Below are 12,238 nucleotides of genomic sequence, written 5' to 3'. Positions count from 1 at the left end.
GAAATTGAAATGAGTTTGAGTTGTATACAGTATAACAATAAATCAGTTGACTTACTGGGAAATTCTGCACTCTTTCAACCAACATGTCTGAGCAATTTGGCACAACATCCAAACAGCTTTTTCATCTTGTATGTGAAGTCTAATTTTCATTTTCAGCTACGGTTTGTTCTGACATTTCCCCACATGCCCATCTTTTCAGGAATCTTCTTATCGCCTCTGAAACCACTTTACAAGTCATGACGAACAGCCAGTTACATTAAATGAGCCGTTTCTCCCTCTTTGAAGTTATTTTGTTCATGATGATCAAAACCAACAGTGGAACCGTTTTCAAGAATTAATCACAGTTAGCAGAATCAAGTTAAAAAAACCTTTTATTTCACATAATGGCTGTTTTTTTTAATTCAGTTTAGAAGAAAGCCAGATGGCATTTAGAGTTATTTTACTGGCTTCATTATAGTTTGTGTTTTCTTGCTATATTGGCAGAAATCAGGGTTTTTTTCTGAGAGGAGACTGGCTTTTAAGTTCAGTCAGCAGCAGCAGGTTCCTGCCCACTGCTTCCGAAAGTAGAGTCACTTCCTAACTGAGCAGGCAGCCCCGCCTGTCAGTGTCACATTAAACCAACATCAAATCTGGACAACAAACCACAAACAGACCCAAACAAGCATCAGTAGTCTCTCACCTAAGTCATGTCTGTGTGCTCAAACGATAAATTCCCTCCGTCAGACTCTTGTCTTCAGCTTTAAAGCAGCTAAAAGTAAATCAACAAATCACATCAGACCCAAAGTAAAAGCAGAGTGTCCTTTGTGTAGCAGAGGAAGTCGGGTCAATGTGATCGAACCTCGCAGTTAAAGCAGAGTAACCCACGAGTGTCTGCTCCAACTCGGATAGATAAAACCACTCTGGTTTTAAATTGCAGCAGGTGCACATGAGGAGCAGCTAGTACACAAAGAAAGATAACAGTAATGTAATCTTTATTTACAGAGCACTTTTCAATATCATCACAAACGCAGCAAAATAAAACTGACAAGTCATAAAAAATCATCGGATTAGGTCTATAAAAACAGTACAGTGTAGGAAAAGGTAACATTAGGAAAAGGAAAACTTTTAAAAGGAAATAAAGACAGTTAAAAAAATATATATATAACTCAAGTGAAGTCAGGAAAGGATCTCAGATAAAAGTTGTTTAAGAAGCAACCCAAAGGAGATTTTTTTGACTCAGCTGACCTGATTCAACCATATGCCAATGTCGGCTGTGTAGGCACACTCTGATGTCATCAACACAAACTGCACAAAGGTAAATGTCAAAAATGTGGAAAAGAAAGTCGCGGGTTGAGAGAAAAAAAAAAATTAGTTCCATTACCTGGAAGAAGCATGCACAACATGACAAGAGCACGGCCACGACAGATTAAATGACAGACCACTGGACACACTGGACCTGAGTGCTGTTATACACTGTCCACGGTGTGTGTGTGTGAAAAGATAGTTTCATTTATCATTACTTATTGGCATTACCAGAGATCGTTTACGTCAGATTGCGTGCATTGCAGCGTGCCGCTGTCATTTGAGGCTGCAGCTGTGATTCGAAGTTGGTTTCAGAGGTTCGTTTGGAGATTTGAACAGTTGAGAAGAACTCCCTGCACACTATCTCGCTCAGGGCTCTTGAGCAGTAAGTGAAACAGCGTGCGGGGGTTCTTATCATTGTTTTCAAGATTGCAGCCTCCTCCGATGCACCTGTTGCACTTTCAGTGTTTTTGAGACATTTTGGAAAGATACAATTTAGCCCAAAATCAAAAAAGCATATTTTTTTTCTTACCTGTAGAGCTATTTATTAGTCATGATTGTTTTGGTATGAGTTGCTTAAGGTTGGAGATGACAGTCATAGAGATGCCTGCCTGATCTCCATTATAGAGTCATAGATGGCACGTGGCTTATGGTGCTCAAAGCGACTGAGTGATACGTTTTAAAAACTCAACAGCAATGTCTCTTTCCAGAAATCCTGACCTCGTTACTCAAGATAATCCACAGACCTTGTTGTGAGCAGTTTCATGTAGGAACTATTTTCCTTCTACAGAACTACACCCACAAACCATATCACCGGGCAGAAGGAGGCATGCATCTACTGCTAACTCAACTAGCACCACTGAGCTAGCTAACGTTACAGCTCAGCCGAGGAGGACGCCATTAATGTTTCAATCTCACGTTGCCATAAGCACAAGCCTCTTGTCCAGGAGTAGATGCACACTTCCTTCTGTGTGGTGATACAGTTGGTGGTTGTTGTTTGGTAGAGAGAAGATATTTCTTAAATGAAACTGCTCACAAGGTCTGTGGATTATCTTGAGGTCATGGTTTCTTGAAAAAGACATAGATTGTAGTGTCCAAAAAAAGTCAACAGCAGAGTGCTGTCTAGCTCCATAATACTGGAGAGAAGGCTGACATCTCCAACACTCAGCAACTCACCCCCAAACTATCTAGACTGATGCAGGGCTCGACAGTGCGAGCGTTTCACTTGCATTTGCGACTAAAAATAGGTGTGTGCGAACTGTAAAAAATATTTAGGGCCACATGTGCGCATAAAAAAACAGCCAAAGCAGCCTATATTTTTGTCAATAAAAAAATATGATAATCTAACCGCAAATGTTGAAGGAACTCCAGCTGCCTTCCCTCTTCCCCGTGTCACACAGTTATGGGCGGTTTTCCAAGCCACTGTCGGCACAATGAATATCGTGTGCGACGCCAAGGGTAGCGGTGCCGCTTTGTCAGGCGTTGCTGCCCTCTCCATAGACAAACAATGGGACAGCCAGCGCAAAGCGGTTTTACAGCTGATCATGTGTAGAGACCTTTAAGGACCGTTCGCCACGGTACCGCTGCTGGGCAGGGTGGAAATAAAGCCCTTTTCATACAGAGCACGCAAAGCGCAGACCTCCGCCGACGAACCCATTCATTGTGTATGTGCTACCGCGGCGCAAGAGTGCACTGCTCTGCCGCTGAGCTGAGCGGCGCACGCCGCCAGCCTGCGCTTGAATTGAATTTTTTTTTAATTTCACCGCAACGCACTGTGACGACACCTCGGCGCCGCGCATCCAATAGCAGAGAAGAGCCTGAAGTAGACCTGAAAGCGGTCACCATGGAGCTGTAGCTCCTAAACGAGCCTGTACTCCCCCAAATCCTGTCCTCTTTGCCCTCTGTGGACACTGTGTGAAAGAGGCTTAAGCTTAAGTCCTGCAGAGTTTCAGAGGACCTGGAGAATGTTTTAGGATAGTAATAACATTATATAAGATAATCATATTACAAAGATAATATATGAAAGATAATAACATTAAAGACAAAATTAAATTTCAATACTTTTTCAAAACTTGATTTTATGTTTCTGTACATTTTGTATACAAATTCATTAAATAATTTTGCTTGTAAATGTCTATTTGCATCATGTTTATTACGGAAAACACATTATTTGATCAATTTACATTGTGCCCCTACAGTTCTTTGTGCGCTCCTTACTTTTTCAACTTAGGAGCACATGTGCTCCTTGGGAAAAAAGTTAGCGTCAAGCCCTGTGATGGCATTACATTTATCATTACAGAGTTCAACAATGGTTAAACAGAGCTCAGGACATTTTTTCCATTTCCAAATATATAAATACTTAATAGTAATGACAACAATAGTAATTGCGGCAGTAGCTCAGTCCATAGGGACTTGGGTTGGGAACCGGGGGATCGCCTGTTCAAGTCCCCGGACCAAATATGGAGCGTGGACTGGTGGCTGGAGAGGTGCCAGTTCACCTCCTGGGCACTGCCGAGGTGCCCTTGAGCAAGGCACCGAAACCCCCCAACCGCTCAGGGCACCTGACCAAGGGCAGCCCCCTCACTCTGACATGTCTCCACTTTGTGCATGTATAGGTCCTGTTTGTGCACGTGTGTGTCTTTCAGACCTGTGTGTTAATGACAAAAAAAAAAGGGGGGGGGGAGTAATAAAGATAATGTTGGTTTCTAAAAAATGTCTCCCTCTGGATCTCACTCTGTCGTACATTTTAAGCTAGTCCCAAAATCTGCTTAAAGGTACTTAACGCTACTGTTAATCTTTTCTTTTTATATTAAAGAGGCAACAGATAGGATTTTTTTTTTTTTTTAGCTTGGCGCCACCTAGCGTCAGTGGTGTTGCTTGCACTGTCGTAACGGCCAAATTGACCGTGGGGATCAGAGATAATAAATAAAATGTAGGCTGTAAAGCCACCAGTATACCTCTATGTATATGTAGAATGAGAAGGTGTGTGGACACTCTACTAAATAAATGAGTAAAGAGACCGAGCAACAATTATCAGATTTATCTGAAGAAAAAACAAATAGTAATGCAAATAATTATAGCAGAATGCACAGTACCAGTACAAACAGCTCACAGTAAATGATACCAATATGTACAGTATCAGTACAAACAACAGTAGACACGTAAGGGATAATGTATAGTGAGCAGGTGACTGTTGGAAAAATAACTCCTGACAGGGGAATGGAACAGTCACCGGCTCACTATACATTATCCCACTTAGAACATGGCTTACTACTAAAACATTCAAATGTTACAACTGGCATCAATATTATTAAACTGCAGTGTGTATTGACAGATGAGAGGCGTTCACCAGACAAACGGGAGTGGAGGAGAGGATTTTACTCCACTTCTCCCGGTCGGAGAGGCTGGGGTAATCACTGTCCGAGGGCTGCCGTAGAATGGCAACCAGGATGTCAGCCGACCAACACTCGCTACCCGCTCCCTGGTTGCGGCGATTTGCGATGCTGGCCAGCTAGGAATGAACTAGCAGCCAGTACAGTCCAGTCCTCTCTGGTCTAGCTAACATTTAGCCGTGTTACTTACTGATCCATTAGAAAGAAAGCTAGCTGGACATGGGTTTTGAAGCCTCTTTGGTCACGGAGCTCCCTCCATCTCTTGAACGCCTGACTGAGGTTTACTCTTGTTTTTCCTCTTCTTTTATCACTCTCCTTTTTGCTCTTCTTTGCCTCCTCACACAGAGGAGCTCCTTTTCTTTTGCTAGGCCGTTTTTCACTTGTCTCCAAACTTTGTCCGTCTGCCATTGTGCTCGTGACTCAACTATCTCATGCCCAACTCCTCATAAGGACCAGCTCCAGTCCCTGATTGGCTGACCGACCAGTTTCACAATACATGACGCATTTCCTGCTGTAAAGCAGATTTTTTTTCTGCGAAATTTCAGCACCGGTGGCAGAAGCTTATTGCAAAGATTGCACAGCCACTAAGTAACCTATGTAAACGCTGATAGTGTGATTTTACTGTGGCCACTGCCCTGTGTGACCCACATTATTTTCATCATGATATATTTAGGAAAAGATGCTGTCTGTTGCCTCTTTAAGTCTTCATCCTGTGTGAAATGTCTTGGTTAGTTTTTATCATATTTATCTTTTTTTTCTTAAAGATGACTAAAAGTCTAGGTATTTAAGTCTTATCTTAGTAAAACAAAAGTGAAACGGTTTAGTGTTGCTGACATGTCAGTCTGTACTGGTCATTATATTGTTTTGAATTTTAATCATTTTCATTTTATCTTGTTATGATGTGGGTGTGAAGCTTTTCAGAGAGCATCTGCTTTAGTAGTCGCAGTGGTGGGAGGAAATCATGTTTTCAGGTTGTCCGTCGGTTGTTCTGTCATGTGAACGTGATATCAAGAAAGCTTTGAGGGATTTTTCTCAATTTGTCACAAATGTTCACTTTGATTAAACAATGAACTGGTTAGTTTTTGGTGGACAGAGGTCAAGGTCACTGTGACCTTGTCTGTTTCATTCTTGTGAATACGGTTTCTCAAGAAAACATCAAGGGAATAACTTGGTCATTACTCTGTCATATCTCAGGAACAGAAGGGGAAACATTTGGACAAATACAGAATTGGTGACACTAATTTTGGGTTTTGAAACTATGTGCTGTCGAGGGGAAAACGTGTGTGAAGCATCTGTGTTTTCACAGATGGATAAAAACTGGACGAGAAACTTGACAGTAATTCTTGTTAACTTTAACTTAAGTCCCTCTGACTGCTCAATGTGCTTTACTGGTGTAGTCCTGATATGGCGTTTAGAGCACAGGAAACATAACTGCTGCCTTGAATAAAAAAAGGGGACTGACATGCAGCAAAGGGCCGCGAGCCGGATTCGAACCCACAGCCGCTGCAGCGAGGCAATACCTCTGTACACGGGGCGCCGGCACTATCCACTACGCTACCGACGCCCCAATACTGTGTTTTAAGGCAAAATTTCAATACATGATTCATATTTTGATATTTTGAAGTCTCCTCTTAACTACTGGGGACTACTGAAATACCTGGCGGCTGAGGCTCAGAGGTAGAGTGTGTCGTCCACTAATCGGAAGATCAGCGGTTCAATCCTCGGCTCTTCATACATGTTGAAGTGTCCTTGAGCAAGATACTGAACCCCAAATTGCTCCCGATGGCTGTGAGTGTGTTAAAAACTGAGTAGCAGGTGGCACCTTGTTTTAGCCCTCAGCCACCAGTGTGTGAATGTGTGTGTGAAAGGATCAATGTGTGCTTTGAGTGTTCAGATAACTAGAAAGGCGCTATACAAGTGCGGGTCCATTTAAACAACTAAATAAACTACAGTTACAGTAGGGTTAAAAAAGTAGCTACTTCCATATAATAAAGTTAAATAAAATACTGTATGAAAATAAATAAATTGCAGTTTAATAAAGTTTTATTGAAATGAAAGTGGAACCCAAGCAGCAACCTCCAGGGATGACGAGTGAAGCCAATGCGGAAGTGCCAAAAACTGCAGTTCGTTGAATGGCCACTTGAGGCAGGCTCCAAAAGCGAGTCAGTCCCCACAGACCCACATGTTAAAATGCTCAGCTTTAGAGCAGAAATAAACATGTTTACAGCCTGGTACAAAAAACGGTTTTGGTCTCTATAGCTAATTTCCCCTTTCATGACAACTGGGCTTAAAGTTGTGTATAATTAAGGGCATGGTCACTTTGGGTGACAGGTGGCGCCATCATGGGTGGCTAACTAGCCATTGGCTATCTGCTAGGCGTCATCTCAGCTAATTCGCAAGTCACTGAACTTGACCTCAGCCGTGTCTGTGCCTTTTGGATGTTTTGTTTCGTGAGGGAGCTGGCACCAAGCGGCAGCATGAGTGGGAGCAGTCAACACCACAGGGCTAGCAAAGTAGCGTAGCTTATTAGCCATAGCTAACTTAGCAGCTTCGAGCGAGGTGAGCGTGTTTAAGCTAGCCTCGCGTCACGTTTCTATTCACTCTGAATTTTGTCTGGATTCTGGTTCCGGTCTAGAGAGCAGATGCGGAATTCACCAAATTCACCAAAGTAAAAGTGTTCACCAAAGTAAAACTTTAAATTCTGGCGCACCATCGATTTGGGGTGACAAGGGGTGTAAGAAAATCGATTAACTTAATGGCTTGGGGCTTTTCTTGTAAATTATATTCTTTAAATTAAAGTTTCACCGCATTTTTATTAGCTTGGTGCTTTTATTTTGACGGTAAGGCGCATCCATCGAATTCCGGATCCTGTCTCACTCGCCCTGGTTCCGGTTCCTTACCTAAACAGCCACTAACGGCCCCAGACTAGTTTAAGCAACCAGGCTTCATTTGGCCCGCCTCTTTGCCCATTTTTGATTGGCCGGGAGTTGGCCGGAGTCAGGCACTGCCAAGATGGCGCCTACTTTGAGCTTCAAACCCGCTCCTCAGAAACCAATGGGTGACGTCGCTGTGACTACATCCATATTTTTTATACAGTCTATGGTGGAACCACTGGTGCTTTTATTCTGAAGCACCCAGCTCACCTTGGGGACGAAGTGTTGATATTTTTGCTGTGAACTTGAAGCGTCTGGTCAACAGAGAGATGTTAGCAGTTAGCAGAAAGTTAAACTGTTACCGCAGCGCTCTTAAATGTGAGGATTTATTCACTGTGAGCTTAAAGCAAACTAACAGCTCTGCAGTTCATACAGTAATAATATTTACAAGTCGCACTGGTGCTCCATGGTTGCAAAATGAGACTAAATAGTCATATTTTGGAGATACAGAAACACACACCTCATCTGCTCACGCACTGATGTCCTGGAAGGAGAGGTGTGGATGGGTAGGGAGTGTGTGTGACGTATTACGTTCAAGAGTCCTTTTTCTTTTTGTGTATGTGAGAGGGAGAGAGTGAAAAAAACAAAATGCTGAAGCGAGTCTCATGCTGGTGGCTTTAAAAAAAAAAAGTGACAATTTAAACTCGATGTTCGTCATTTCATGCATCCCATCTGGAGAAGGCTTTGATACATCAAGTATAATGGATATATATTGCCCACCCGGACAATAATAATTCATCTTCTCTTTTTTGTCAACAGAATAAAGGGAGATGTAAGTAGGTGTGTCTTTGTCATCAACAACATTGCGTATTGATATAATTACAGATAGTGTTAAATGACGTTGGTGCCGTCTTGTCATCGTCTTGTTTCAGTCATGGAAAAAGGTTCATTGACGAACATATTTGTTCATAGCCAGTCAGATAACATTGAAACTGTTCGGTGACGGTAACAGAAAGAGGAACTCTCTTCTGGTTCAGTTGGCTTTGCTGAGTGGAGTGTGCTGTCAACACATTGCATTTGAAAGTGTGTGTGTGTGTGTGTGTGTGTGTGTGTGTGTGTGTGTGTGTGTGTGTAGTCCTCTACAGTGCCGTGGCCAGTAAAGTGTGGCTAATGCATTTTGATGGCTCCTCCTTACTGCAGTGCAGACAGGCCTCTGGCTTCAGTTGTCTTACTTTAGTTTTTATTTGTAATTTTATTTTATGTTTTTTTTTTGTTTTGTTTTTTTTTCTGTATACAGCTTTGGGAACGCAGCTCTGGACGAGCGAAGCATCCTCGCGCCACTCTATCAGTGCTGCATGTGAGTACGAGGGAGGTGGTCATGATCATATATCTGCTTTTATGATATTTTTTTTACTAAAGTATGTATTTTCCTGTCTCCGTCAGGATTCGTGTTTCCACATGGAACAGGTTAAACCTGCTGAGAGGTGGAGCTCTGAGTTCTGCTATGCGGCAGGCCCTGGCATTCGACCCCATCCACCCGGTCTTAGCTGAGCCACACCTCGCAGCCCTGGATAGGCGTCTGTCTGGAGTGGTAGCAACTGTCAAGCAATGTATGGAGGCACAGGGCCCCGACAACACTTTGATAGAGGACCGAATGAACCTCCCACACCCCTAGAAACAAGGGGCAGGAAAAAACGGAATAACAGGAACAGCCAGGACTTTGGTTGACAAGCCTGGAGAAGAGGAGTGGGTCTCGGTGTTAAAGAGATGCAGAGTGAGTAAATGGATCAACAGGGTGGAACAAAGATTGTGTATTTCTCCTACTCTTGTTCTTTCCTTGTTTGTCACTCTGATAAGACTGGAGTGGTGGATTCAAAATGCTGCCATCTTCAACCTATATAAACTTTTTCTCAGGACTGTTGTACACTATAGGACGATATCTACAGTAAGAACCCCTCCCACTACTACTCCTGGTTGTGACAACACTCCTACCTTGTGCCAAATTCTCCCACCTGGACCAGCTTTTCCTCGAGACTCAACCAAGGAGAGGAGATGGAGCTTATGGAGGGATGTAGACTCTCAAAGGAGCAGGAGGGAAGGTGAAAATGAGCCACCGACATCTTGACGAAACACTGTACAGCCATATTGAAGGCTGTTTGGAACTTCTAGTCTAAGAAACTGAAAACATTCCTGTTGCATTAACAGGAATTAAATCCATTTTAGAACGGACTTATTTTTCCTCGACATGAAATCGAACTTTGATTGGAGGGAAAAGAGAATTAACTCAGCCCTTCCCCATCATTGTGTACATATTTAACTAAGTAGTGACATAGAATTATGAGATGAAAGAATATAAATTTGTGAATTATAATATTAAATAAACTTAAGGGTGCGTGTGTGTGTGTGTGTGTGTGTGTGTGTGTGTGTGTGTGTGTGTGAGAGTGGGAGTGGGAGTGTGTGTGTGTGTGTGTGGGTGGAAGAGCGCCATATTGTGCCGTAAATAAGAAAAGCTACTGACATGACAGACTTGAACTGAGGGGACACAGAGGGAGGTGTGTGGGTTCATCTTCAGCATTAAACTATGATCTATTTAATTGTGGTTCTCACTCAGTCATCTTTTGTTCCATGTGTTCACCATCAAAAAGCACAAAGTCTGTTTTATGTGTCGGTGCTGTCAGTGCTGCTGTAAAAAAAACAACATTTGCTTTGATGCAGTGCAACGTTCATGTTGGAAGGGACTTTCACTGTAGTCATTTTTAGTAGCTCAGATATTTTTTATTTTAGTCAGATTTGTCCTGAGATGCGTTACAGGTCATATCTGGAACACACTGGTTATAGTTGACATTTAATTTATAATAACTCGTTTTCCTCTGTCACCGTCTCACTTTCTGTAAACTTTTGTTTTCCTTTTTACAAATTTGAATCACTTCTTGTAGGTTAAATTTAGTTCAAATTAAAGCAACAGTAACTTGTCACATTAGTCATATTAGTCAGAAACGGTCGTGTCTGCGTGATTTTACTTGTTGCCATGGCCTGAGATTGTTTGCATCAAATTGTATGTCTAATTTCCTGCTGCAACTTTGATTAGAGGTTGGTTTCAGAGGTTTGTTCAGAGATTAAAACAGATGAGAAGAACTCCCGCACACTGTTTCATATACTGCTGAACAGCCACGAGTGAAACAGTGTGCGGGAGTTCTTCGAATTGTTTTCAAGATTGTACCTTCCTCCAACGCACCTGTCAGACTTTCAGTGTTTTTGAGGTATTTCAGAGATTCAAATGAAAATGACGTATTTTTCCTCTTACCTATGGTGCTGTTTATCAGGCTTGATTGTTTTGGTGTGAGTTGCCGAATGTTGATGACATCGTCTGTAGAGATGATTTCCTTCACTTGCCTCTGATGGAACTAGATGGCACTCGGCTTGTGGTGCTCAAAACCCAAAAAAGAAAAAAACATTTGAAAAACCCAACAACAACGTCTCTTTCTAGAAATCATGACAGACAATCATCCACAGACCTCGTTGTGAGCAGTTTCAGGTAGGAACTATTTTCTTTCTACCAAGCCACACCTGCCCACCGTATCACTGCACAGAAGGATGCATGAATCTACTGCTATCTCACTGAGCACCACTGAGCTAGCTAACGTGACTTCTCAGCTGTGGAGGACGCCTTTAATATTTACACTTCACGCTTCCGCGAGCACAAGCCCTTAGTCCATGAGAAGATGCACATTTCCTCCTGTGTAGTGATGTGGTTGCTGGGGGTAGTTCAATAGAAAGAAAATAGTTCCTGCATGAAACTGTTCACAACAAAGTCTGTTGATTATCTTGAGTAACCAGGTCATGATTTCTGGAAAGAGACACTGCAGTTGAGTTTTTCAAATATATTTTTTTGGTGTACTATAAACTATAAACTGAGTGTCACCCAGTTTTATGATATTGGACAGAAGGCAGAAATATGTATGGCAGACATCTCCAAAACTTTGCAGCTCACACCCAAACGATCTAGAGATAAGAAAAATAATATGTCGTCTTGGTTTTGGAGTGAACTGTCCCTTTAAACAGATGGAAGTGCTGAAGAGTCAGTGCTAATGCAGTTTGCACATCTAAAATCATATTCTTTTTTTTTTTTTTTTTCTCTTTTTTTTTTGGGGACACGTGTTTTCAGTTGTGGTTTGCACACCTGTTAGCAAGTCTGCAACATCCAGCTGTCTTGAGTTCTGATCCTCCAATGTCGCACAGACTTCAGGGGCAGCTAACTGTAAGCAGGCACAGCATGTCTTATTTTCAACTTTTCACCTGAAGCCAATTATAGAACCAACCAAACTTTTAACCTCAGTTGTGCATTTGCATTTTTTGTGATTTACGTCATGTTCGCACACTGAATGTGTTGGGGCTTGTTAAAGGATGTGTGTGGGCTGCTGAGGATAAACCAGATTACACTTTTCTTCCACAAACTCAGTTTTTCCTTGTCCCTTACTGGTCTGACTGAATTGAAATACCCAGCCTGTCCACAAAAACAAAAAAAAAAAAAACCTCATCCCTCTGAATCTGATGAGTCGGCCTTCCTTGAATCAATATTTGAGGCCTGTGAACAGATCTAAGTGTTGTGACAGTACCTCTGATGATGGATTTCCCCATCTCAGCTTGTGCTTCTGTTACAGGTCATCCTCCACCACAGGCGTTTGTCCTTAT

The 12,238-nt window shown here is 42.3% G+C and overlaps 1 protein-coding gene across 2 annotated transcripts in view; it reads left to right on the top strand.

Annotated features, from left to right (window-relative positions):
• The window catches only part of fam20b (FAM20B glycosaminoglycan xylosylkinase), a 36,478-nt gene extending 24,474 nt beyond the window's left edge, over window positions 1-12,004 (top strand). Inside the window, exons 8-10 of one of the 2 annotated variants that reach the window (XR_007450227.1) lie at window positions 8,844-8,903; window positions 8,990-9,320; window positions 9,461-12,004. Coding sequence is in view for 1 of the 2 variants with exons in the window: in XM_049588206.1 (XP_049444163.1) it covers window positions 8,844-8,903; window positions 8,990-9,221 (292 nt within the window). In the remaining variant the exon portion in view is untranslated. Of the gene's footprint in view, window positions 1-8,843; window positions 8,904-8,989 lie in introns of both variants that reach the window. The other variant, XM_049588206.1, reaches the window with a different exon arrangement.
• The last annotated feature ends 234 nt before the right edge of the window (window positions 12,005-12,238 follow it).

Source organism: Epinephelus fuscoguttatus, linkage group LG10, assembly GCF_011397635.1.
Source record: "Epinephelus fuscoguttatus linkage group LG10, E.fuscoguttatus.final_Chr_v1".
In the NCBI taxonomy this organism is placed as follows: Eukaryota; Metazoa; Chordata; class Actinopteri; order Perciformes; family Serranidae; genus Epinephelus; species Epinephelus fuscoguttatus.
This window is presented reverse-complemented; position numbering and strand designations above follow the sequence as displayed.